This window comes from Salvia miltiorrhiza, chromosome 7 (genome assembly GCF_028751815.1).
Source record: "Salvia miltiorrhiza cultivar Shanhuang (shh) chromosome 7, IMPLAD_Smil_shh, whole genome shotgun sequence".
Lineage (NCBI taxonomy): Eukaryota > Viridiplantae > Streptophyta > Magnoliopsida > Lamiales > Lamiaceae > Salvia > Salvia miltiorrhiza.
Window position 1 is genome coordinate 3,908,561 of NC_080393.1, and position 27,708 is coordinate 3,936,268.

Below are 27,708 nucleotides of genomic sequence, written 5' to 3' on the forward strand. Positions count from 1 at the left end.
TTATAGGGGTCGAAGAATCTCACCCATTCGCGTAACCGCATGGTTCCGAAAGGTAACTCCCAAGAAGTGCTTTTCTGAACTAGCGTCTTGTCTTCAGCGGTATTAAATTTAATAGTGTAGAAGCTCTTTCCCATGGGGATGATTTGCCAATCATTGTCAATATTCCAAGCCACCTGAAGATCACGTTTAAGATCCGTGAGAAGACGCGGCTTCTCTCCTTTCCTAAGAAGAAGACGACCAATTAAAGCATGCTCAAATTGATTTATTTTGGGCAGCAGATGCTCTTTTGGCACCCTAAGCGTGGGTATTTCACCAGAGAAGTCCGGTTGCAGCGAATTGAATCGATGAACAAGCACATCCGGCGTACGTTCAATTTGTCGGGGTCTCCTCAGAAGCGAAGCAAAAGAAGTGGTGCTCGGCCGGTGAAGCTCTGTCGCCGAGGCCTTCTTAGAATTGTCTCCCTTGATCAAATCCTGAACCTTAGTATTGGATGTAGTGAATTTATGAACCTGTGAATGTCCAGAAGGTCTATCAGCAAAGGACGTTGTCGTAGATTCCTCAGCCAAACCCTTTGAATATTCAACAGCAGATTTCTCTTTGTCGTGACATTCTCCATGGCTATGACGTTGAGTAGAGAAATTATTGGAAACTTGAGGCAGATTCAGCCCTGCCTTATCAACCATAATCGGCAACTGTTGTTGGTTGATTTGCATCGTAGGCGTAGGTGGCTTGCTCGGCGACATTGGCGGCATCGGTTGTGGCGTGCCGGCGATCTCAGCAAAGGACTGAATGGGCGGCGACTTGGCCGGTGAGCAGATCTCTTCTTCAGCGGCAGAGAGGTTCGGCAGCAGCTGCGGAGCTTCATCAGCGGCTGCGGCGGGAGCGGACCTTCGCCAGTTGCTGCGTGGAGACGTCGGAGGCGGAAGGGCGGAACGCTGGGTGGCTATGGGAACAGCCCGGTCGCCGGTGATTGGGAGATCCATTTCTCTCTCAGATCGCCTTAGGAACAGCGGTGCGAGCGGCGGTGGTGGCCAGTGTCCGGCCAGCCAGCAGCGGCGAGCGGAGCCAGGGTCCGGCCAGCCAGCAACGGCGAGCGGCCCGGCAGCGTCGAACGGTCTGGCGTGCTCAGTCAAACACGCGTGCTCTCAGCTGCGACTTCGGAGGTCGTGGTGCAGAACAGCAGCGAGCACGGCGGACGTAGATGAGCAGCGGCGACGGGCTGCAGATCCCCTTTGCCGGTCAACGGGCGTGCTGGACTGCTGCTTCTCGGAGGAAGGAGTCCGATGTCGGTCAGATCGCACGGCTGGGGCGAGGGTCGACCTCGATTGCTGGTGCCCCCAACCTCGCGCGCGGTGGAGGGCTGGGTTCAAGACGGTGAAGGGCTGGATTTCCGGAACCAGACGGTCAACCGGCGACCAGATCCAAACCAGATGCAGATCGGCTTTGATGCTCCCTTCTGAAAAAGCGTAACCCCAAATCCAAACCAGATGTGGCTCGGAAATTGCAGATCGGTCACACACACAGAGTCACGCGCAGTGCGTGTTCTCGTGGTGTTCTTGTCAGACGCAAAAGGGTAGAATTAATCTCAATAGTAGAATAAATAAAAATAAAAAATAATATTAAAAATTTACGTAGTTCGATCATAAAGATTTACGTTCACGAGATGTCACTGGAGAAATTTCACTATTTTTTTTTCGAAAGCAGAAATTTCACTATTCGTGGTGAAATTTTACAATTTACTACATGAATAACATGATTGAGTAAACTTAGCCCCTAAATCCCTTTAGCTCTGATGGTAATTCAAGTAACTGGGCCCAAGCCCTTGTTACAATATGTTCTCTGTAAAATGTCATCAGCTCTGGAGCTTCAGGCTGCATCCTCTTCTTGCGAAAGGAGATTTGAATTCTCGATGTCACGTGAAACTTATTTTATGAACGGTCCACCCTTTCCTACGTCTTTATTGGTGAATTCAACCCTGCCAGATAAGCTCACGAATGGTTGATTTTCATATACGTTATCAATCCTGTGATAGTCAATGTTGCGCATAATAATAATAATAATAATAATAATAATAATAATAATAATAATAATAATAATAATAATAATAATAATAATAATGGAAAATGTGTAAATAGGCCCTTGAAGTAGTAGCCCCTATAACGTATAGCTCCCCTTACTCACTGTGTGTACAAATAGGCCCCCGAAGTCTTAAAAATCGCTCAATTAAACCCCTATGACCAAACGTCGTTTGGTTCCGTTAGTCAACCTTTTTTTTGAAATTAAATATGGGGCCCACCTTCACCATTCTCTCAATCTCTCTCCCCGACAGCCTCCCCCTCTCGCCGGATTCATGTCCTATCGACGGCGGCAGCAATTGAAGAGCGAGAGAGGTGGTCGTCGAAGTGGAGTTGGAAGAGCCACAAAGAGCCTTGCGCCAAAAACACCCACACAGACACAAAGAGCCTCGCCCCTTCTGCCTCCTGCTCCGGCGAAGGGCATCGCCCTCAGCCACCACAGTCCCTCTCGACTATCTTTGTCTTCTCACACTAATTCCAAAATCCATTCCAAATATTGTCGCTTCTACGCCATTGTCACGAGCTACAGTGGCCACCCCGACCGACTCTTCTTCTCGTCCTGTTCAAAACCTAGATCCCCAAATAGCCGCTCTCCCTTATTCGATGGCAGCAGTCGCTACCACGGCTACAACCCTCGCCCACGCGACGTCGCCTTCTCCCCTAAAATCGGCAAGCAGTTCGCTCATTCACCAACTCTCTCACTGTACAAAATGCTATGCCTTACGAGCAGAGGCTGAATTTGGCCGTGGATCCATGGATCGGGGAAATGGCAGGGTGGCGCGTGATATTCTTCGAGGCAAAAAAGAGAGAAAGAGAGAGGGAGAGAGAAAAAAAGCGTAGAAGCGGTAGGATGAGGATGAGGCAACGCCAGGACTGAGTAAGTGGTGGAGGTGAGGAGACAGAGAGGGAGAGAGATGCGGTTGGCGTGAGAGAGAACGAAAGAAAGAGAAAGAAGAAGAGAGGGAGGGGGCGAGACTTGAGAGGCGAGGGGCGGAGGCGATACGCCAGCGGCGATTTCGTCGGAGATGGGCTGACAGGCCGAGGGACATGAATCCTTGTTCCGGCGAGAGGGGGAGGCTGTCGGGGAGAGAGATTGAGAGAATGGTGAAGGTGGGCCCCACATTTAATTAAAAAATAAAAAAAGGTTGACTAACGGAACCAAACGGCGTTTGATCAGAGAGGTTTAATTGATCAATTTTTAAGACTTTGGAGACTTATTTGCACACACTGTGAATAAGAGGAGCTATACGCTATAGGGGCTACTTCAAGGGCCTATTTGCACCTTTTCCCTAATGGAAAAAGGGCCTATAATGATAATAATAATATTTTAGCCCTTTTCCTAAAAAAAAAAAATATTTTAGCCATGTCTTCATACAGTGCTGACATGTGTTATACTCATCAATTTGAGAAGATTAGTTCTATAGCATTCAAATATCAAATGGTAAAAGATACACCATCGTCCCATTTGAAATGTCTTATTTTAGATTGTTAATTTGTTACATTTAAAATGACCCAATTCATAAATAGCAAGAAATTTGCTCTTAATTTTGGGTTGTTACATTTGAAATGTCTCACTTTACACCTTTATCACATAATTCTTAATCTTCATGTTCATTTTTTTTTACACATTTTAAATGGGATGGAGGGAGTATCATTTACTAAAAAAAAAATATCTTACTAGTATTATTGATGGAATAAATGATTTAATCATAAAATGGCATTTCATCAGCATATTCTATATCACATAGTGTAGTGAATTTCCTGAAAAATAATACTTACTTCGTCCCATTAAAAGTGACATGTATTTCATTTTGAGCCGTCCCACTATAAGTGACATATTTTCATAAATGACAAAGTTTAATCCTTAAAAAAATTGTGGACCCTACCACTTTTAATATATTTACACCTTCTTTTTAATCTCGTACCGAAAAATTTTGAGCAACTTATAGTGGGACGGAGAGAGTAAATAAATAGAGAGTTTGATTGGTTAGATCTCACTCTTGAATTTTAGTACTCCCTCCGTCCCAAACGAAATGTCATATTTCTTTTCGGCACGGAGATTAAGAAATGTGTATAAAGTAGATAAAGTGGGTTGGTGGAAATTATTTAAATATTAAATATAGAGAGAGTGTGTATTGCCAAAAAAGGAAACAAGACATTTCGTTTGGGACAGCGCAAAAAGAAAAACAGGACATTTCGTTTGGGACTGAGGGAGTACTAAATTTTAGTATTATACTAAATTTATCATTAATTCTATTTATGGGAGTACTAAAATACGAAACAACGAGTGGTTGGTAGATCATAATAATGACATGCGATAATATCGAGGAAGGAAAATGACTTATTAATTACTAGTATTACACAAAGTAAGCTTTTCTTTGACCTCTACTGTTCTACTTCTACAAGAATTCAGTACCTTATCTCCACCGCCGGCAAAAAAAAAATGGAGAAAATACAGCACAAATCCGTTCCTGTCAACGGCCTGCAAATGCACGTGGCGGAGGTCGGCGAGGGACCGGTAGTCCTCTTCATCCACGGCTTCCCGGAGCTCTGGTACTCGTGGCGGCACCAGATGGCATTCGTGGCGGCGCGCGGCTACCGCGCCTTGGCGCCGGATATGAGGGGCTACGGCGACACCACCGGCGCGCCGCTCGAGGACCCGTCGAAGTTCACGTTGATGCACCTGGTGGGCGACCTGATCGCGCTTCTCGACGCGGTGGCGCCGAATGAAGAGAAGGTGTTTGTTGTTGGGCATGACTGGGGCGCCTACGTGGCTTGGCATCTGGCTGTGTACAGGCCTGATAGAGTCAGGGCTTTGGTGAATCTCAGCGTGCCCTTTTCTCCCAGAAATCCTGTGATGACTCCGGTTGAGTCGTTTCGGAAAATGTATGGCGATGATCACTACATCTGCAGGTTTCAGGTTGATCAATGCTTTCTACTTAGTTTTAGTTTTTTGTTTGGATTCTTGATTCTGAACTCTATGTGTGATTTTGGGGGAAAGTTTGTGGTTGGTTAGGATCTTGAATTCAGTGAGGAAATTAGAATGGTTTAATTACTTGCTTTTAGATAGTAAGATCAATAGTTTGCTTTGTTCTTGGCTCTTTGGTGGGAAAAATAGGATAATTTTCTTCAAGCTGTAGTTCTCCGTATTTGTATCCCATTTGTTTCACTATTTTCCTCCAAGATCCTAACTTCCCTTTTTGTTTGACTATTTTCGTCCAAGAACTATTAAAGGGGCATTCAACTTTTGAGGACTAGCCTAGATATAGATAAAAATAATATTGGCTAATCCATTGTTTATTAAGATGGATTGAAACTTTCGGATATCTCAAGCCCTTAGTAATTTTTACTATTTGAGCTGATTTTACTTGATTCGTATCATGAGGATAGAAATACTCAGTCACGTGTCTTATCAATCATGAAAAGTAAACGCCCCTTAATTCGATTACAGAACCTTAATTTATTTATTGGAGTGTGCTTGGATAGTTGGATCTGAGGTGGTCTAGATTCTTGAATTTGGTCTTGGGGTGGTGAATGTTGACCTTTTAGTTTTTGCACTAAAGATGTGATTTTGGGGCAGATTTGTGGTTGGTTTGGATCTTGAATTCCAGTGAGGGAATTAGAATGATTTGACCACTTCCTTTAAATACAACAATTTGCTTGCTTTTAAGTTGGATCAACAGTCTCCTAAAAAAAAAGTTGGATCAACAGTCTTGGTTCTTGAATTTTTTGTGGGAGAATACAACAATTTACTTGCTTTTAAGTTGTAGTTCTTCGTATTTGTATTCCATTTGCTCAACTATTGATTGAATCGTACGACCTCGATTTATTTGTTGGAGTGTGCTTTGGATTCGAGGTTGTTTGAATCGATATGATTTTTTGTTGAAACAATATGATTTTGAGGTAAGACTTGGTGAACAAGAGCCATGGATTTTAGATTGTCTTGTTCTAGAGAATGCTGATCTCAAATTTTGAACATTTTTATTTTAATCCCAACAACAAACCAGTGTTGAATCCTTTACCTGTAATCTCATGTTTTAGCATGTCTCATTTCTCGAGAACAAATTTTCTGATCTTGGAGGCATTTTTAGATAGAAAATGAAGCTATTTACAAGCATTTTTGCTGGCCATCATTCAACCAGATACTTCAAATTTAGAGACATATTCTTGTAAATTTTGCAGGAACCTGGTGATATAGAATCTGTGTTTGAGAAGGTTGGCACCAAGGAGGTTCTCAAGAACATACTTGCGTTCCGCGAGCCTGCTCCACTTTTCTTCCCTAAAGACAAAGGATTTACCTACTCCACTGATAGAGCACCTTGGTTGACGGAGCATGATCTTGACTATTACGTTAGCAAATTTGAGAAGACTGGTTTCACCGGAGGAGTGAATTACTACCGTGCGTTTGGCTTGTGAGTTTTTCCTCATCACTTGTGATTTTTTCGAATTTTAAACTAAGTTTCATTGCCTTCATCACTTTAGCTGAAAATTGAATTAGGGATGTGCATATGATGTTGCTTTGTATGGAGTTAAATATTTTATACTTTTCAAGTTAGCGCACAAAACGTTGCTCACTCGCTACCGAGGTATCTAATGAGCTCCATTAACAAGCTCAAACGAACTTTATTGAGATGAAATCCGAGTAGCTCAGCTCATTTACAGGCTTATCCGGACGGAGATACCTAGTTCTGCAACTTTACTTTCTACTTACTTCTCTGTTGCTGATAATTTACAGAAACTGGGAACTGAACGCGCCCTGGTCCGGAGCCGGAGTAATAGTGCCATCTAAGTTCATCACCGGGGAATTTGACCTTGTCTATCATGTTCCGGGGACCAAAGATTTCATACACGGAGGCGGGTTCAAGAAATTCGTGCCATTGTTGGAGGACGTCGTCGTGCTTGAAGGTGCTGCTCACTTTGTCAATCAAGAAAGGCCAGATGAGATCAACGAACATATATATGCTTTTATCAAGCAGTTCTAAATGCCCCCACCAAAATAATTACTGGAATCAGAGGCTTGTGGTCAGTTCTTCTTCTTATCTTCCCCTAATAAATGGATAAATAAATGTGACGATGAAGTGTAACTCATGTAAAAGAGAATTCCACATGTATGTAAAATGAAAATAACTTTTGTGTTCTACTTGTTACATTTTATGGCACCAAATTCTTGATGGAAAAAACTACCAATTTAAATTCCACTAACATCTTCTAGATTGAGTCAAGTGCACCATAATTAGGAGGCAATGAGCTAAAAATAAATTAAAGTTTGGATAAGTAGAAAGTTGTTGGAGCTCGAATTTATCCAAACAAGCATGGCAACTATATCTCATTTTCAGAAGCCTTATCCAGCTGCAAATGCCACAAATTTAGTTTACTTTTATTTTTCTATCTATATAAAATAACAAAATAAAAAATCGACTTACATTTTCTTTAGAAGAATGTTCTTCCTCCCCTTCTCACGGACTAAAACGACGGTGCATTTGCAGATGAAGAACAGCAGCAGCAAGCCAAGAGAGCTCACCAGAATCGATTCGACCACGATTGCAGATCTTAAAACTGCAGCAAAAGGCAAACTTAGATATTTATCTTTCCTTTCTTTTTCTTTGTATTATTAGCATAAAACTATGATCACATCTTACTATGAGCTGCCAATGAACTCATCGGCTTGTATCGAAAGAGGTTTACTATCAACTCAGCAAAGAGAGGTGTCGACATCATCTCATCGCAGTTTGGGTAGCATCCATGGTTACCGAGATCGTTCACTGTCAATATCAACACAGCTCCATGCTCGCCTTCCTGCAGAGAGAGAGAGAGTAAATTTATGCGACGTTCCTTATTGCATTCGTAGATAATTGACATGTGGCGATATTAAGGATTTAAGATTTCAAATCAATTGTAAACCCTTAAAATTACCACGTGTCAATTAATCATTCACAAACGCAATAAGAAATGTCATACATATATATCGGCATACAAATAGTGAATGTTCAAATGAGAATTGATACGAAAAGGTCAATATATAAATTGAATAATCTATTGGTAATGCAAACTTGTCTTCGAATTTTAGGATAGATTTTTTATCAAATAAGTGAATTGTAACTATTCATATAAATAACTTATTTAGTGCAATCGATTGCGCGGGAGAGTGTCTCTTTATTGTATACTAACTTATTTGTTATTTCAATTTTGAACGAAAATAATAATTCTCGCTGTAACATAATTCCACTAAAATACGAAATAAAGAGTGGTTGTTTGGTCATGATAATCACGGGGATAATGATATATGTGCAAATATATAGGAAGGAAAATGAAATATTTACATTAGCAAAAAAAAAAATGAAGCCTTTCTTTGACTTCTACAAGAATTGAGTACCTCATCTCCACCGCCGGCAAAAAAGAAAAATGGAGAAGAAAATACAGCACAAATCCATTCCTGTCAACGGCCTGCAAATGCATGTGGCGGAGGTCGGCGAGGGACCGGTAGTCCTCTTCATCCACGGCTTCCCGGAGCTCTGGTACACGTGGCGGCACCAGATGGCATTCGTGGCGGCGCGCGGCTACCGCGCCGTGGCGCCGGATATGAGGGGCTACGGCGACACCACCGGCGCGCCGCTCGAGGACCCGTCGAAGTTCACGCTGATGCACCTGGTGGGCGACCTGATCGCGCTTCTCGACGCGGTGGCGCCGAGAGAAGATAAGGTGTTTGTTGTTGGGCATGACTGGGGCGCCTCCGTGGCTTGGCATCTGGCTATGTTCAGGCCTGATAGAGTCAGGGCTTTGGTGAATCTTGGCGTGCCCTTTACTCCCAGGAATGCTGAGATGGCTCCGGTTGAGTCGTTTCGGAAAATGTATGGTGATGATCACTATATCTGCAGGTTTCAGGTTTCAGTTTTATTTTTCTGTTTAGATTCTTGATTCTCAACTGTCTGTGTGATTTTTGGGGGGAGATTTGTGGTTGGTTTGGATCTTGAATTTCAGTGAGGAAGTTAGAATGATTTGATCACTTGCTTTAAATAGTAAGATCATCAACAGTTTACTTGGTTCTTGAATTTTTTGTGGGAGAATACAACAATTTGCTTGCTTTTAAATTGTAGTTGCTCGAATTTATATTCCATTTGCTCAACTATTGATTGAATTATACAACCTCGATTATTTGTTGGAGTGTGCTTGGATTATTGGATTCAGGTTGTTTGAATCGATATGATTTTGAGGTAAAGACTTGGTGAAGAAGAGCCATGGATTTTAGATTGTCTTGTTGTAGAGAATGCTGATCTCAAATTTTGAACATTTTTATTTTAATCCCAACGAAAAACCATTGTTGAATCCCATACCTGTAATCTCATGTTTTAGTATGTCTCATTTCTTGAGAACAAATTTTCTGATCTTGGAGGCAAACTTTAGATGGAAGATGAAGTTATTTACAAGCATTTTTGTGGCCATCATTCTGTAAATAACTGTAGGACCTAATTCAGCCAGATACTTCAAATTTAGAGACATATTCTTGTAAATTTTGCAGGAACCTGGTGATATAGAAGCTGAGTTCGAGAAGGTTGGCACCAAGGAGGTTCTCAAGAACATGCTTTCGTTCCGCGAGCCTGCTCCTTTTTTCTTCCCTAAGGGCAAAGGATTTATCTACTCCGTTGACAGAGCACCTTGGTTGACGGTGGATGATCTTGACTATTATGTTAGCAAATTCGAGAAGACTGGTTTCACTGGAGGAGTGAATTACTATCGTGCATTTGGCTTGTGAGTATTTATTTCCTCATCATTTGTGAGTTTTTTGAATTTTCAACTATGCCTTCATCACTTTAGTTGAAAATTGCATTAGGGATCTTCGTATGATGTTGCTTTGGACTTAGGAACTTTGCCTTTATCACTTTAGTTGAAAATTGCATTAGGGATCTTCATATGATGTTGCTTTGGACTTAGGGGGTTATATTGGACGGCTCGAGTATTGTCAAGCTCAAGCAGTCAAGCTTGACTCGTTTATTATTGAGTCGTCCTCGAGCTTTATTTACCATATACTAGGAAGCTCGTGAGTTTATTCGAGCATAGTCGAGTCTAGTTTATTTTTCCAAATTTAGATGTAAATTTAAATATTCATCACTATCTTTTTTCTATAAAAACATTTTACTCGGAGAAAAATATTACTAATATAAATATAAATTCATTATTCACTAACGAGGTCAAGCTCGACTCTTTATCTAATGAGCTCGAACGAACTTTCTCGAGCCGACATCTAAGCAGCTCAGCTCATTTACAGCTTCATCCGGACTGAGATACCGCATTCTACAATCGTTTACTCCTACTTACTTCTTCCTTGCTGCTAATTTACAGAAACTTGGAACTGACCGCGCCCTGGTCCGGAGCTGGAGTTATAGTGCCATCGAAGTTCATCACCGGGGAATTTGACATTACCTATCATATTCCCGGAATCAAAGAATTCATACACGGAGGCGGGTTCAAGAAATTCGTGCCATTGTTGGAGGACGTCGTTGTGCTCGAAGGTGCTGCTCATTTTGTCAATCAAGAAAGGCCAGATGAGATCAACGAACATATATATGCTTTTATCAAGCAGTTCTAAATGCTCCCATATCAAAATAATCACTGGAATCAGAGGCTTGAGGTTAGTTCTTCTTCTTATCTTCCCATAATAAATGGATGAATAATGTGACGATGAAGTGTAGCGCAGTTGGTAATCATGATGTAAAAGAGAATTCCACATGTGATGTAACATGAAAATAAATAACATTTGTGTTCTACTTGTTACATATGGAAAAAACTACCAATTTAAATTCTAGTAACATCTTCTAGATCGAGTCAAGTGCACCATAGTTAGAGGCAATGAGCTAAAATCAAATTAATGATTGGATAAGTAGAAGTTGTTGGAGCTCGAATTCAATCCTCCAAATATGCATGGCAACTATATCTCATTTTCGGAAGCCATATCCAGCTGCAAATGCCACACCATTTAGTCAATTTTCTATCTATATAAAATAATAAAATAAAAAATCGACTTACATTTTCTTTAGAAGAATGTCTAAGTTTGAATAGCTCAATCTCCTTGGTCTTCCTCCTCATCTTCTCACGGCCTAAAACGACAGCGCATTTGCAGATGAAGAACAGCAGCAGCAAGCCAAGAGAGCTCACCACAATCGATTCGACCACGATTGCAGATCCTAAAACTGCAGCAAAAGGCAAATTTAGAGATTATCTTTTCTTTTCTTTGTATTCTTAGCATAAAACTATGATCACATCTTACTATGAGCTGCCAATGAACTCATGGGCTTGTATCGAACGAGATTTACTATCGACTCAGCAAAGAGAGGCGTCGACATCATCTCATCGCAGTTTGGGTAGCATCCATGGTTACCGAGATCGTTCACTGTCAATGTCAACACAGCTCCATGCGCGCCTTCCTGCGCAGAGAGAGAGTCAATTTATGCGACGTTTCCAATTGCATTCGTAGATGATTGACTTGTGGCGATATTAAGGATTTAAGATTTCAGATCAAAATGCAATTAGAGATGTCATATATATTAGCAATAGAGGATCTTAAATGAGGTGATGGGGGCTCAACTGCAACTCTATAATAGACTCACATGATAGGATAGCTTCTGCAAGATACTGTTGCATTCCTCAATTGCACCTCTAAACCTGATTCCCTTTGCCCTCACCATGAAATGCTTTGATATCGTAACAAATGTTTGCAGAGGCTGCCATTGGTAGCTGCTCTTCATCTTCACCTCCGTCGAGGCGACGAGCTCCGCAGGGAGGCTCGTCGACAGGACTCCATCGCTCACCTCCATCGACAACACCATCAAGAAACGGGAATGGTTTCCTACACACGCCATTTTACCTCAAAATCATTACAACATTTCAAAAAACTGCTTGATTTGATTTCTTTTGTGAAGGTTCCATTACTACCAGGAAAGTTCTGAAGATCGGGATCGTGAACAAAGTCTACACCAACACATTTTTCACCAAAAATCCGCACCCCATCGCTCGTGTCATCCAAGACAACGAACGATGGGGCGTTTATCACAGGGGCGTCGTTCACGGGCTGCACGAAGATGGGAATGTCGACGTCGTTCCTTCCATTGCTGTTCTCGGAAGAAAGTGTGATCATATCATCGCCGTAGAAATCATGGTTTCTGTCACAAAAGGGAAGCAAATTAAACCAGTGTCTTTTTATTTACGAACACAAACACGAAGTAATCATATCAATATACGTACCCAAAGTATTGGATAGATTGGAGGGCTGAGTTTACTACATCAACACAACCAATCACCTTCAATTCATCAAACAATCCCACCTTTTTATGGACTGAGAGTTTGTCCCAATCAGGCCTCCAAAACTGCATTTGTGTCGGAGATAACTGAACTGTGCCAGATTTTGAACTCAGAGTGACGCTTATAGTTTCACCCAAATCAGAATATGTGACTTCAAATCCAGCAAAACCACTGCATGAGTAAAAACATAGGTATTGTGAGATTTGTGTGTCTTGTTTGTGGTTTTGATGCTAACAATTCTGATCTACCACCGCATGTATTTACCTTGTGTCACAATAGATAAAGTGTCAGATAGGTAAATAGTAAATACACCTGACTTTAAGTGTCACAATAGGATGGCATATGCGATATATGCAGTAAGTGCCGCAATAGGTACATTGTCGAACTGCACATGTTTCAGAAAGATCAATTTTGCATTTTTGCTTTTTTTGACATAAAGCATCTTACCCGAATTTTGGAGTAACGTCGTCTTCTACAGCTTGCAAGCTACTCGGGATCGAAGCAAAGCGAGGTGGCCTGCAGACGACGTGCAAATCGACAGCAGCAGAGGCAAGGTTCCCATTCGAGTCGGACATCGTGTAAGAGAAATCATCGCTCCCGTAGAAATCCTTATACGGCGTGTACCTAAAGATGCTTCCATACAATAGGAGTGAGCCATGCCTTGGCTGCAAAACCAAACAACTAATCATACAAAACAAACCATGCTTCATTTATTTAAGGAACAACTTAAAAAATCTCTTCACCTCTTACCTTAGAATATTCAACAACACTTGCATTTGCACCTTCAAAATAGTCATTTCCCATCACATCAAAATCAAGTGCCTCATCCTCCCAAATGGAAAAAGTGTCATTTTGGGCCACAGGAAAATACTCATCTGCACAATGATTTACAACTTCGTCATATATTAGAATCGGGCCCATCATCCCCTTAACGAACTCAATACGGGACAAAACTTACAGTTGTAGACGTGAACACCAAAGGGACAAGGCACAAAGCGTTGTCCGTTGTAAGAAGCACACATCTCATAGGTTCCAACATCATTTGCAAGATACTTGATAGTGTAGAGTCCATTATTGCTGTCAGCAAAATCCCATGTAGTGGAGGCAGATTTGTTGATTGAAGCTATCTCCAATTTCAAGTGTGATCCTTGTGAAACCACAGGATTCGAATAGGAATCCACGAGGCGTACAACTACCTCATTCTTCACCATCTTCGCCACCTTCTCTGCAAACCTCACCACCCCGGAGAGTGAGACGTTGACAGCCCCTGCAACACGAAGAACATGAGCACCGCCTTGTTATGAAACTGATTGCAAAGAATTTTTCAAATGAGACCTGCAGTGGCTTCCTTTCTAAATGCACGGCCACCATTCAACGCGATGTTCCCACAAAAAACGCGAATCTCATACACGCCACTCTTCTCAGGTTTGAAGCTTACATCAAACTCACTACTAGCCTTGAAATTCCAGTTATCATCATTTATCTGCCAATGATCAGAATTCTTGTAAATCTGAATCTTCTTATGAAAAAAAAGAGATCTAGAAATAGACTTACACTGTTTCTTGAATCAATCACTCCATAATTCAATCCTCCTGAGTATAAGCTGCCTGTAGAAGAGATGCATGATTTTCCAATATAATACAAGAACCAAAATAATCTGCTCAAGTCTTGAGGTATATAAACTCAAACCATTGGACTCCCTTATTCGTATTATTGGTTGTATAATCCGCGAATCAAACACGTGCACAATGTGAACTCGAAGGCATTCTAGCTGAACCGGAGAAGGATACAAGTAAGCATCCCTCAGAAAAATCGAAAACACAGCAGTTTCACCAACAACAGAGCTATTTAGACCCGATCCATTAACTACGCTGTTAACTCCATCGCAGTAACCTATATACACAGTGAAATCATATGGTGTGTTGGAGATTAGAGTGTTCTTCCCCTTATCTGATATCACGAGGGTGAAGTTCCCCGGCTCGTGCAGGGTGAAGGAGAACGACTGAGTGCCAGGTGCGACGTCTCTGAGGAGAAGATCAGCCAACGGCATGGACAGATTGGTTCCCTTCTCAAAAACTTCAAGGTCGAATTCATATGATCCGGAAACCAAGTTTCCATATTGATCATGCTGGTGTATTAGGCCTTCCATCTTCGAAAACAACTGGAAATGCTGCGTTTCCACCTTCAACCGAGCTACACAGTGGTAGATATCCAGTTTCCCTACGGAGCACGCGCAGAGCCAGGATTTTTCATTAGGGGGCTGCATACAACAGCACTGCGAGAGAATAATAAAGTAAAAGATGACTATATTTCAACTTGTTTTACTTAATTTATACTTATTTATAAACATTTTAGTAGATTAATGTTGTTTCAATGTATTTTTTAAATCTATCTTTAAACATAAACTAACATAGCAGATTTTAATAATTCAGGGGCTTCAGCCCCCCCCCCCCCCCAAGATCCGGCCATGTTATGAACTAACCTGGATTGACCATGAAGGGTAGGGGTGATTCATGCAGTGTTTGATTCTCGATTTGTACTTGGAGGAGCAGAGTTCCGGCAGTGGCTGCGGTGAACTCGAGGCAGAGGTGCTGTTGCTGATTCCATCCTTGGAGAGATGCGTTGAGCAGAGTGGCTGGGATTCCATCTGAGGTGGTTGCGGATAATGAGAAAGTGTAGTCTCTTGATCCTTCGCTGCTTGAAGACACGTCGTTGCCAAACGCATCTTTGGGAAGGATCAACACTTGAGCTCTCGTTCCAGCTGTGAACTCGTCTGCTTCGTCTCCCCACCACAGCATCCCTGCTGCCGGATACATTTTCCCTACACATTTCCCATCAATAAATGAATAACACCAAACATATCTCCCTTTTCTACTAGTTTTCACTAGCTCCATCTTGTACTAAGTTACATTTTTTGGCCAAATTCTGGTTTTGCACGCCAACTTAAAAGACGAGGTCGGATTTCTGCTCAATTTACTTATCAAAACGTCGATGTTTTCAATTGAAATCTCACAGTAATTAACTTAAATCAAACTTGTTAGCAAAATCAAATGAATTTAAAAGTTCAGTAATAAGGAGAGAGAATGAGGAGAATGCATAGAAACAAAACAGCACAGTCTTTCTCTTCATTAAGCACATTCAACGCTCAACAGCAGTTTTAGTCTTAAAAAAAATGAAGAAAAAAGAAACCTGGGTTGACTTGAAACTGCAAGGAGGAATCGAAGACGCGAAAGTGATCATCGATGATGAGCACATTGAAAACACCAACCATGATGGGGCTAAAACTGATCCACCAATCATCAATCCCGCCGTCGAGATGCAGAGAAACCCCAGTAACAAAGCTGCTGTTTCCCATCTTACCATTGACAGTGAGACTTGGCCTAAAATCAAACTCATATTTTCCACGCTCATAATTCCCAAGAACTCTCACTTTGATGGTTGCAGCGTCGCCTGCTGTGAAGGTCCCGTTGTCGTTGGGCCAACTGAATATGAACACAGGCAACTCCACTGCGCCATCTGCGTGAAATTACGGATGAGATCAGAGAAGTTTCTAGATGTTAAGTGGGATGCTGGAGATTTTTTCACAAATTAATGTACCTGAGTTTGCAGGCTGAAGGTGGAGAGAGAATGCAAGGAATGTAGTGAGAGAGAGTGGTAAAAGGATTTGGGACGCCATTGTTGAGATTATTTGGTTTCTGGTATGAAATGTATGAATATGATGTGAAGCGAGAGTTTTGAGAAGTTATGAAACGAGAGTTTTGAGAAGTTACTTTTTTGCGCCAAAACTTTAATTTCATTTTTAAAAACGTGTTGCCTAAAAGAATGGATTATGATGAGTTGAGGCAGTTGACCGCATTTTCCTCTCATTCTACTTTCTTTAGTATTTGTTTTTTGTTGCAATTCTTTTAAGTTATTTTTCGATTTCTTTACACTTGAAGAATTTTTATTTTTTTCAAAAAATTGTGCACTTTCTTTAATTAAAAATGTATCCAATATAAATATCAAACTAAAAAAAGAGTTTTACTTTGATATAGTATTATAAGTACTAAAAAAAGTTTAAAATAGGAATTTTATTCAAATGATAGTTTCAAAGTTGTTTTATTTTCTCTCTCTCATCTCTCACATTTTATACTACAAGCTTTTTTTTTAAGGAAGTTAGCTTTTTCAATTTTATTTTCTTTTTATTATTTGTGTTAAAATATTTTGTGAAATCATGGAAACATAATTGTCTAAATTATGTAAATTTTACTATAATGGAATATGGCAAGTATTTGTATTATCATTTTATTTATTTGTTGTTATTTTCATGAGGTATTTATAGTTTCTTGTGTAATATAGTAGTGTTTTTTTGGTTTTTGTGGAGAGATACAAATTATAGTGTATTAACTTTATAAGTTCAATACAAGATTTTTATATTCTCAATAAATATAGTTCTCATATTATATATATATATATATATATATATATATATAGGGTAGGGTTAATATAAAAACCCCTCTTAAGATGAAAACTAGGAACCAATTTAAAGCCATTGATTTAAATAAAATAGAGGGCTGAGATTAAACTACAGATGCACAATTTCGATTGCATAGATGCACAGTTTCAATTGCATAGATGCACAATTTCGATTTGCTTGAGTATTTTGCATTGTTGGTTTCAATTGCATAAATTGCATATTTTTTAAGTGCACAGTAAAATATAATAGATGCACAGTTTCTTTTGTTGACTAAATCCTAACAATTAGATCTAATATTTAAAAGGTCAAGATTAGGTTCCTAGTTCTCATTTTAACAGAGGTTTTTATTAGAACCTCTTCCTATATATATATATATATATATATATATATATATATATATAGGGTTAGTATCTATAGAGAAGGCCCTTAGATTAGAGAATAAAGAAGAAATCTTAACCATTGATCTAGTGAATATCAACGGCCCGGATCATCAAATTATTTCGGCTGATTAAGATTATAACACGCTGAGGGGCAAATTTGGAAACACAAATTTACTGAATTACTGCTCAATTAACGCAGCGGTAATTTAGGGATTTAGTACCCATCATTTCACACCACGTCTGAAACCCTAGCCATACCAAACCAACGCCTCCCTCCAACCACAGCACAACGGTGATTTTGCTCCAGAAGCTTGGACTGCCGATTGATTCATGTGATTTCCGACGACGAACCGTCAAAAGAAGGTAACTTTATACATTTCGTTGGGGCCTCGAAACTTTGAAAACGATGAAGCATTCTTTAAGAATAATGGCAGATTCATGGATTTAAACTTTGAATTTTTGTTTGTTTAGTGAATAATGGTGTAGATTTCACACGTGAAGAATATTGGCAGATTTGTGGATTTAAACTCCAAAACTCCAGCGAGCTCTCTTCGTCGCCTCGCTTCACACGGCGGCCGGATGCCAGGCCGTGTGCCACTGACCTCTACCTAACCTCCCTCTTCCTCTGTTTGTGACGATCGGGAGCCGCCGATCTCGCGCTTTCTCTTCCCCTCTCAACCGGCAGCCGTAAGTATTGAATCATGCCGACTATTAATCATGCCGACTATTTGAAAAATTTGAGAAAAAATGCTAAATATGTTTCAGACTGGAAAATGCGGACTATTTGAGAAATTTGAATCATTTTTGGATGATTATTGAGTTTATAGTTTAGTTTTAAATGTAGGTACATGCGTCTTGTGCATATACAGATTTTATACTAAGTTATTCAGTATACGTTTCAGGTTATTCAGAAATAGTTGTAGTTATTCAGAATATTTGTAAAGTTTATTTAGTATGTATCGCGTTGTTGTTCAGAATGTTTATTGTGTTATTCGTAAGCTATTTTTACTAATTGGGTATATGGTAATTATTATGTGATCAGTGTATTTGTTAAGTTATTCAGTAAGTAGAAGTTTTTATTTAGAATATTTGTTAGTTTGTTCAGGAAACGTATTATTGTGTTCAGTATATATTTGATGTTATTCAGAAACTATCTTATAAACTAATTAAGTGCATATTGAAATGGAATTCGTTGAATTTAATTATTTATTCATTACAGGTATAAGGCATGTGTGTAAATGTTATGGTACAAGGTAAACACTGGAAGGGGCGATGGTAACGAGGCATTTGGAGACATTCATGGGGCGATGGTAACGAGGCATTTTATACTAAGTTATTCAGTATACGTTTCAGGTTATTCAGAAATAGTTGTAGTTATTCAGAATATTTGTAAAGTTTATTTAGTATGTATCGCGTTGTTGTTCAGAATGTTTATTGTGTTATTCGTAAGCTATTTTTACTAATTGGGTATATGGTAATTATTATGTGATCAGTGTATTTGTTAAGTTATTCAGTAAGTAGACGTTTTTATTTAGAATATTTGTTAGTTTGTTCAGGAAACGTATTATTGTGTTCAGTATATATTTGATGTTATTCAGAAACTATCTTATAAACTAATTAAGTGCATATTGAAATGGAATTCGTTGAATTTAATTATTTATTCATTACAGGTAGAAGGCATGTGTGTAAATGTTATGGTATAAGGTAAACACTGGAAGGGGCGATGGTAACGAGGCATTTGGAGACATTCATAGGGGATGGTGCGCAAGGCTGGAAATGTAACATATCTAGTAAACGACTGCAACAATTCTCAAGGATGCACATAAGGTATTGTGCATCCATTTTGACGTGGGAGGGAAATGAAATGAAGGACGTTGTCGACAAAGCTTCAGATACTTTTAGAGATATGTGCAAGGATCCAGGATTCAATGTAAATTTGATGCTACTTGAGTGAAAGTTGGGCACATATGACTAAACACAATTTTTTTTTTTTTTAAGAAAACATATTATGATGATTTTTGGTTGGATGTTTGTCATTTGAAACATATGTTTTGTGACAATATATTTTAATTTGTTTGAGGTGAATTTGTTTGGGATATGAATTTTTAGGGTTGTGATTAGCAAGTAAAATATATAGTATAGAATATTAAACAAAATAATGAACTGGTCGGTTGGTTTGATTAATCATAGAATTTTGTGATTATAATACAAACAAAACTGAAAAATTTAACAGAACTTCCGAACAACAAACTTATTTACTGAACGATATACCAATTGTGGAGAATAACTCACATAATATATTGAATAACGCATATAATATATTGAATAACTCAAATATTATATTGAATAAATATTGTGATGGTTGACGATATTAATGATTTTTTAGATTAATTACAATGCTCAAATGTAATAAAGGACAAGAAAATTTAATATACAAAATGGACTGAGAAAAGGCAACGAAAAGAAAAATAGGAAAGATATGATGATTTTAAATCTTATCAAATCTTACCAAATATGCTATCAACTGCGTGTGAAATAATAAACTAAAATTATGGGATGCACCATATCTTACCATAAAAATTATAGATATTTTCGGTTACAATTTAGTGTATAATGACAACCTTAGCCTTTTCGAATTTATTAAAGTGTATAATTCCGAAAATTGCAGATCCGTTAGATTGCTTCAAATCAACGCCTATGATATCTTCTCTCTTTTCTCAAATATTTAGCTTCTCTATTGATCCCTTCTATATATATATATATATATATATATATATATATATATATATGCGTGTGTGTGTCATTTAAACAATTTTCATAAAATATTTAAATCCTCCAACATATTATAAGATTTTTCATAAAAAAAATTAAGTGCACTTTTATTTCAAATTTATCAACCTTGATAAAAAATTTAGTCTAGATATTTCTTAATCTGCATTTTTTAATTCCAAGTTCTTTTCTCATTCTTGGAGAAAAATGAACATAAACAAATTATATTGATGATATGTTGATTTTTTTGTTGAAATGGCTAACATTTAGAAATTGTTTTGCTTTGACATATTTTTCATTCTTTACAATAATTTAATCCTTCTTTTGCTGAGAGGTAACCGAAAATTTTGAATGTTTTCCTACTTATATTTTGACAATTAGTTTAGTGTGATTTCACTCCCTCTTCTACCCTTAAAAACTGCAGTATTTACGAGAGATTTAATTCATCTTAGATTTTTGATGTCGTATCATGTTCACGTTTTGCCTCTACAGATGTTCGGTTTGATCTTCGTAAAATTGGGGATTTCATGGAAGTGTAATGTTTCGAGTTTTAGGGTTTTTTTTTTTTTTTTTTTTTTGAGAAAAGTTTTAGGGTGATTTGGTTGACGGCTTATTTAAGAGATTTTGAATCTTGTCGCACCGAACTTGTTTAGTGACTTTTCGGCGGTGTATTGTAGTAGTACTCCCTCCGTCCAATAAGAGTGTATCACATTTTTTATTTTCGTCCGTCCCATAAGAGTATATCACTTTCATTTGGAATATGACCTCACTTTCTCATTTTAACCACAACCACTCATTTCTACATAACCTCATAATCAATTCAACCACAACCACTCATTTTCACCCAATACTTTATCTACCAATTTTTTTCTTAAAACCTGTACCATCCTTTATGTGATACACTCTTATGAGACGGAATGAGTATTATTTTATTGAGTGTGATCATAAATAAAAGTAGAAAAATCATTTCTGATGGGAATCTGGAAATTTATACTCCATGTGTCTTATTAGTAATGTATCAATTACTATATCAAAACGTCTTATTAATAATGTCTCATAAATTTTTAATAAAATACTAACTATTTAAAATATTATTAATAGCAAGCTCAACCCACCAACTCACAAAAATTACTATTAGTAATATTTCATACAATTTTTAATAAAAAATGAACTATTTGAAATGTTGTTAATAATGAGTCCAACCCACCAAATCACTTAAAATTACTATTAGTATTTTCTCATACATTTTTAGTAAAAAATTAATTATTTAAAATATTATTAATAATGAGTTTAACTCACCAACTCACTTAAAATTACTATTAGTAATGTCTCATATATTTTTTAATAAAAAATTAAATATTTAAAATATTATTAATAGTGAGCCCAATTCACTAACTCACCTAAAATTATTAATGGGACAGAGAGAGTGGTATAACATCCGTGGATCATGTATTCCTAATAACGAGTACATAGTTCAGCTTGGTCCAATTCAATTCTCTTTTTCCCTGCAGTTTGTATAAAAGAGTCTGGCTAATTCAAAATCTATTAATATACTACACTTTCCGTTCCAACTAACTTGATCAATATTCCTTTTTAGACCGTCCCAACTAAATTGATCAATTTCTTTATATGAAATGACATTTTTACTTTATTCACTTCATTCAATTTATTATCAAAAACACTTTAAACACTAAATATTAACTTATTAAATCTCGTGCCGAAAAGAAATTAATCAACTTAAGTGCGACATAGGGAGTAATAAATTTTGGTCCAAATAAAAATCTCAATTAACATAAAAGCTACAAATTGCATGCACTTAACATATAAAGTATTTACATTTTTGTGATCTTGGATTTGAATATGAAGCACAATTACAATGTAATAACATGACCAAGAAATTGCAGTTATTTATACATTAAATGCATTTTTATAAGTTTAAGTGCAAAATTTATACTCCCTCCATCTCACAAAAATATGAACAAAGAGAAATGCACGGGTTTTAAGAAATGTTAGTTGAGAGTTAAAGTAAGTGGAAAATAGGTCCCACTTTAAAAGGTGTTGTGAGAGTAATGAAATAATTAAGGAAAAGTAGTGGTGGGCCATGATGTACTAAAATGGAAAGGTTCATGTTTTTGTGAGACACCCCAAAATGGAAAAACGTTCATATTTTTGTGAGACGGAGGGAGTAGTTCTTTATGTTAAATGAGTGAATTCTCCTATGCGGACGTCCACACAATGCGAACAACTCACATACTACACTTGTAAGAGTCCTATTATACACTTTAATAGGACGATTACAAGTATTATATTATGATATATGAGTTATGATATATGAGTGAGTTCGCACCATACCGATCTCCGCACAAGAGAATTTGTGATCACTGAAAACTGACCATATATATATATGAATCCTTGTAAATCTATAATTCCTTAAAATCATTGAATTCGTGACTTCCACGTAGCTCAAAGCAGTCGAGGACAAGGGAAAACACCGATCTACGTTACAGTTTCTGCTTCCAACATAATTCTATGGGTAAACAATTTATTGCAGTAAAGAGAGAGAGACCTATTTTTGTTTTACCTCAAGGAATTCAAGAACTTGTAGCTTATACACCACTTTCTTCTTGTTGTATCAGTGTTAGGAAGAATCGGAATGCACCTTCCGGTCGCGGTGTTTGGTATTCAGGCGGCATCCTCGGACATCCCGATGCAGACGGAGACGAGCAATCACCTCGTGTGAAGCATCAGGAGCTCTGGCTTCTCAATGAACTGCTTCCACTCGTTGCAGAACTTTGCAACAGTTGCACCATCAAGAACTCTATGATCAGAGCCTATGTTTATCTGAGGAAGAGACGCAGCAGATTAGAATTTTACGTGTTGACGCAAGATCACTTGCCTAATCTGGTACAAATACCGTGTAAGACGTTCTGACGGGTCATGGCTTAGATCCAAACATTATAAAACACGAGTAATATTTAACCACGGATCTTGACTTGTCAAACACTATGAGTTGTGAGTTAAAAATTGTTTGTTAAAGAATTTGTACTCTTACTATTCAGGTAAAACAAAGGGTGAGTAAGGAAAATTGACTGGATTTCTCAAGGGGGTGTACCGTCATAATCGAGGCGGGATATAGGTTCCCGTCTTCATCAAACTGTGGAACTTTCTGGATTCTTCCAATGGCGATAATGGAAACTTCGGGTACATTGATGAGAGGGGAACCGAATTTGCCTCCAATTGCACCGATATTGCTCAAAGTGATCGTTCCACGTGATATGTCATCGGAACTGAGCTTGTTAGCCAGAGCCAACTCTTGCAGTCGCGCCAGCTCCTTTGTTATCTGGTCGAGAACAAAGGATTCGAATACAGTGGCAAGACATCCGACGTCAGAGAAAATCAAAGACTAAAATATAGATAAGAAGCAATAGCAAATCATGAAGAGGGAAGAGAGCTCAACCCTCGAAACAATGGAAAAGGTTACCTCGAAGATGGAAAGAGATTGAACTTTCTTAATGTTAGGCACTACGAGACCGTGTGGAGTAGCCATCGCGATTCCAATGTTGTGGGACCCTTTTGACATAAGGAAAAGGAGTTACAATAGCTTAAGAACTCGATTCGTTTACCCAAATCTATAATCAAACGACATTATCCATAAGACAGAGTAGTTTTTGTGCTTAACGACACCAAACAACCTGCTGAAATAGCCCGTGTTTCGAGTGGACGTACCTTTGAGAGTTACTTCTTGCAATTCCTCGCTAAAGCAGCTATTTAGCATGGGATATTTGCACAATGCCATCGAAAGAGACTTTATCAACACGGGAAGGAAAGTGTACTTAACGCCTGCATCAGAACTCTCTTTTTGGAAGGATGCTTTGAGCTCAACAAGAGCATTGCAGTTTATTTCATCAACATAATGAAAATGTGGAATTTTTGCAGCTAATGTCATCGCTTTCACCATAGCACGCTGGAATCCCCTGCAACAGGAAAATACTCGAATTTCTAAGCAGACCTAATGCTTAAATAGCCATAAAATTTTCAACTTTTTACTTATTGACATAATTTAGTGATGTCCAAACATAAACATCATCATGAAAACATGGCAGGAATTTCAACTTTCGCTGAAGCCATCAACTGAAAATCGAGTCCTTCCAATGTAGTAAGAAACTATGCATTTTCCAAGTTTTTCCCTATGTCTAGGATCCAGCCAACAACATACATCGACATCGAGATAAGAAGAAGACTTGACAAACCAAAAATAAAAACTTAAGAATTAGAACTACTAACTTTATGCTTCAATATTCATTATCATGAATATACTATGCAAGCAAATAGGATATCAATGGATATGTTCTCGATTCACCTAGTCAAATGCCACAAAACTCACAACATTAACTGAATATGTGCTATACCTCAGAGGGATCGTCCGATCTTCATACTCCCAGCCATATGTTGAAGAAATACTCGGGAAGATCTGATCTCCTTCAAGATTCTGATCAGCAGATGAAGAATAGATGGAAGCTGCGGTCTCCTTCATAACACCTCCACGCGCAGCATAATTGAGGATATCCTCTTTCAACACTCTTCCATCTTCCCCGGTTCCACGAACATTTTCAATATTTACACCATATTGTTTTGCAAGATTACGAACAGCAGGCGTAGACCTCACACCGCCAATCTTTGGTTTACTGAGCCCCGAATCAACATCTTCTAGTTTACTTGTATCGGAAACTTGTGCCTTGATAACTTCTGATATCTCAGAAGGTTGATTGAAGAATGTATCTTCATCAACAACCATCTTCAACAGAGTCTCACCGACCTACAAAAAATGTTCGAAAACGAATGCAACTTGGTAAGGCACAACGAAAACATGCTTTTAGTATCCTTCCCGAGGCATATTTTCAGAACAAAGATTGGTCGTATGACATCAACACATTAAACTACCGGCCACATCTTGATCGTTTTTTAATCACATTCAGCAAGCCTGCAACTACGAGCCTGTCAATGAAAACCATGAATTTCAACAAGGAAACTTTCAAACCAAGTTCTATTGTTACCTTTACAATATTGCCGGGGACATGAAGAACCTTAGAAACTCTTCCTTTGTAACGACTAGTTATTTCTATGGTTGCTTTGTCACTTTGAACCTCACAAAGTGGTTGGAATTCTTCGATTTGGTCGCCCTGCCAGAGATTCATTTTCTTTATATAACAACCAACTATCACAAACATGCAGATGCAATTGAATAATAAGAAAAGAAAACTCACAAAATATTGAAAATATCCACTAATAAAACTGAACCCTACACAAAATGCAAGCAAAATCGTCCACTCACCTCCTGAACGAACCATTGAAGGAGCTCGCATTCTGCAATTCCTTCACCAGTCTGCGCCAAAGGCACGTCTACCTCTCCATTGAAAGGGACATCCGCCATAGATTGAGTTGTAAATCTACACCTTCTACCCCCAATCAGAATGCTCCACTGCAAACAATCAGGAATAAACATAGAAATGAATTCATAGTTCAAACAACCACAAAACTTATCAACAAAATTCAGTAGAATCTCAATCTCCAAGCAGAAACATAAGCCAAAATTTTCCGGGATTCATCATATTTGAGCAGAAATGAGTCAAATCAAAGGAGGAATCTAAAGAGGAGCAAAAATGAGAACTAAAAAAAGCAAGCAAGAATCTTCACACATCTTGATCAATCGCCACATGCAATATTCTTTCTACTTAAGCATCCCCAATCCACACACTGACACACACACTTTGCTACACAGAGGGAAAATAATTCACAAACTTGCAAACACATTCTAGCACTCAATCATTTGGTGCTAATGCCTCATGCACAAAATCAGAAGCTTGTATTTTCCTTCCTCGATCAAGCAACAGCATATAGCAATTCAGTAATTATTATTTTTAGTTAGTTTTGTGATAGAAATTCAATAATTTCAATTGATAAAAGCTAATATTTTTATCTAATTGAAACTGAACCAGCAAACTTACAGAGCTTTCTTGGCAACGATTCTTCGAGGAAAACAACGTTCTGGGCTTCAAAAATATGTCATCTTGAGCTCGGGAGACAGAACCCTGCTCCGAATTAGCTCTTCGAGCGGCGGCGCTGGAGGCCTTCGACGGCGGAGAGGCGGCGGAGGAAACAAAACGCCACAACTGGCTGAAACTCCGCGGGTTTTTCTGATAAAATTTTCGAGAAATCATATTATTTAGTTCGAGTAAGTGTGTGAATTGGTTCTAGCAAATAAAAAGTATGTGAATTGCTGGATGAGTTGTCTGATTTGCTTGATGAATTTTTGGAAAGTTTGCAAACAATTTTGCAACTGATTAATTATACAATTCCATAAGTTTTCTTCTCTTTCTCTCTCTCTCTCTCTTTGTTTTTGTTTTAATTCAACCGGTCGAGTTTACAGGTGGCGAATTTAACGAGCAATTTAGTTCCGTCCGTCAATTTGATTTCTGATTGTACAAAAAAAAGAATTTTTTTTTGATAATACATGAAATCACATCTCAAAATAAAAGTTGCTCTCAAAAAAAATCTCAAAATAATAATAATAATAATAATAATAATAATAATAATAATAATAATAATAATAATAATAATAAAGGGAGTTTATTTAGAGCTTAATGCACCCAATGCATTGAAGTCAGTCACGTAAGGTAATAACTGCATTCCACTGACCAAAATAAAATAAAATAAAATAAAGAAAACCATAAACATTTACCAATTTATGGGGGCAGCGGTACTAAAATAAAAAGTGACAGGTGAGATTTGAATTTCGTAATTTCAGTCCTATATTTATTCATTCCATCCTTTTAAAAAAAAATACAATTACAATAAATATTTAAATATAATTAAATATATATCACATAAAAGTGAAAAAAAACAATCAACGGAAGTGATCATTACTTTACCTTTTTTATTGAATTATAATTTAAAATTGTAAGGATTTGTGCTTCCTCGGAGCTGTGTCAGCAGGCTTATCTCATCTTCATTTTGGGAATTTGCTTGGTGAGCTAAATGGATAGAATTGATTGAACTTCATGAAGCTTGACATCAATCATTTTAAAAATGATTTATCTATTAAAAGAACTTATCAATCTAATTCTACAACTGAAGTTCTAACACAAACGAGCAATAGAGACTATATAGTATATTTTGTGGACATTCTATTTAATTCGATTTATAAGTGAAACTTTTTTCTTTTGTACGAGGATTAAAAAATATGTATTTTGTGTGTAGGTGAAAAAGTGAAAAAGTGTTTAAAGAGTCAAACTTTTTTTTTTGATGAAATTACATTATAAATAATACAAACCACACACACACCCCACCTAGTGGTTATTGTGGCCGAGAGTAATCGAACCTATGACCTCTTGGATAACAGGCAACCACCCCAACTACTAGGCATCTCAAGGGGACAAAGAGTCAAACTTTTATCCAAAATGAAAAGAGACTCATTTATGGTGGGACACCCAAAATAAAAATAGCATTACTTATAGTGGGACGGGGTAGTACTAGAGAAATTTAAATTTAAATTCACATAATTGCAGTCACAAAATAGTTCTCTTCAAATAAATTTATCGTTTATAGTGTAAATTAAAGTTATGGGCTATTGATAGCTGGTGAAGTTAATTATGACTTTAAAAGGGTTGTACTTATAGGAGCCACCCTAAAATTCGAAGGGTTGACTGTATTAGGGTGATTAAAATTCACCTAAATC

General features: G+C 38.0%; 4 protein-coding genes and 1 long non-coding RNA gene across 11 annotated transcripts; 3 read left to right on the forward strand and 2 right to left on the reverse strand.

Annotated features, from left to right (window-relative positions):
- The first annotated feature begins 4,361 nt into the window (after positions 1-4,361).
- On the forward strand, positions 4,362-7,792 carry LOC130991748 (uncharacterized). Of its 2 annotated transcripts, XM_057916124.1 has the most exons (4): positions 4,363-4,995; positions 6,258-6,487; positions 6,811-7,097; positions 7,562-7,792. In XM_057916124.1, exons 1-3 carry the CDS (start codon positions 4,519-4,521, stop codon positions 7,055-7,057), a joined length of 954 nt encoding a protein of 317 aa, XP_057772107.1. In that variant the 5' UTR covers positions 4,363-4,518; the 3' UTR covers positions 7,058-7,097; positions 7,562-7,792. The 2 variants fall into 2 exon arrangements, with proteins under 2 accessions (XP_057772109.1, XP_057772107.1); XM_057916126.1 differs by lacking the exon at positions 7,562-7,792 and having other exon boundaries at positions 4,362-4,995; positions 6,811-7,215.
- A 585-nt stretch (positions 7,793-8,377) lies between these two features.
- LOC130991751 (uncharacterized) lies at positions 8,378-11,591 on the forward strand. Of its 3 annotated transcripts, none has more exons than XM_057916132.1 (4): positions 8,385-8,957; positions 9,592-9,821; positions 10,413-10,701; positions 11,191-11,591. In XM_057916132.1, the coding sequence occupies exons 1-3, from the start codon at positions 8,478-8,480 to the stop codon at positions 10,657-10,659; spliced, it is 957 nt and encodes a 318-aa protein (XP_057772115.1). In that variant the 5' UTR covers positions 8,385-8,477; the 3' UTR covers positions 10,660-10,701; positions 11,191-11,591. The 3 variants fall into 3 exon arrangements, with proteins under 3 accessions (XP_057772114.1, XP_057772115.1, XP_057772116.1); XM_057916133.1 differs by having other exon boundaries at positions 8,421-8,957; positions 11,180-11,425; XM_057916131.1 differs by lacking the exon at positions 11,191-11,591 and having other exon boundaries at positions 8,378-8,957; positions 10,413-10,873.
- Positions 10,747-22,693, reverse strand: LOC130991749 (protein GAMETE EXPRESSED 2). Of its 3 annotated transcripts, XM_057916127.1 has the most exons (17): positions 22,555-22,693; positions 21,374-21,478; positions 15,966-16,063; positions 15,558-15,884; positions 14,851-15,189; positions 14,058-14,588; positions 13,923-13,975; positions 13,704-13,851; positions 13,327-13,635; positions 13,119-13,243; positions 12,816-13,033; positions 12,312-12,539; positions 12,003-12,229; positions 11,678-11,916; positions 11,338-11,494; positions 11,097-11,260; positions 10,747-11,028 (listed from the first exon to the last, which is right to left on the reverse strand). In XM_057916127.1, the coding sequence occupies exons 2-17, from the start codon at positions 21,442-21,444 to the stop codon at positions 10,999-11,001; spliced, it is 3,264 nt and encodes a 1,087-aa protein (XP_057772110.1). In that variant the 5' UTR covers positions 21,445-21,478; positions 22,555-22,693; the 3' UTR covers positions 10,747-10,998. The 3 variants fall into 3 exon arrangements, with proteins under 3 accessions (XP_057772110.1, XP_057772111.1, XP_057772112.1); XM_057916128.1 differs by lacking the exon at positions 21,374-21,478 and having other exon boundaries at positions 22,555-22,681; XM_057916129.1 differs by lacking the exons at positions 15,966-16,063; positions 21,374-21,478; positions 22,555-22,693 and having other exon boundaries at positions 14,058-14,643; positions 15,558-15,698.
- Positions 17,372-19,289, forward strand: LOC130991753 (uncharacterized). Of its 2 annotated transcripts, none has more exons than XR_009091184.1 (4): positions 17,372-17,567; positions 17,676-17,891; positions 18,424-18,514; positions 18,875-19,289. It is a non-coding gene; the product is annotated as an uncharacterized LOC130991753 (long non-coding RNA). The 2 variants fall into 2 exon arrangements; XR_009091183.1 differs by having other exon boundaries at positions 17,409-17,567; positions 18,424-18,557.
- LOC130991750 (lipoamide acyltransferase component of branched-chain alpha-keto acid dehydrogenase complex, mitochondrial) lies at positions 22,375-26,521 on the reverse strand. The gene is made up of 8 exons (XM_057916130.1): positions 25,979-26,521; positions 25,306-25,452; positions 25,028-25,153; positions 24,383-24,789; positions 23,700-23,947; positions 23,455-23,543; positions 23,086-23,313; positions 22,375-22,814 (listed from the first exon to the last, which is right to left on the reverse strand). The coding sequence occupies exons 1-8, from the start codon at positions 26,189-26,191 to the stop codon at positions 22,701-22,703; spliced, it is 1,572 nt and encodes a 523-aa protein (XP_057772113.1). The 5' UTR covers positions 26,192-26,521; the 3' UTR covers positions 22,375-22,700.
- Positions 26,522-27,708: the final 1,187 nt, after the last annotated feature.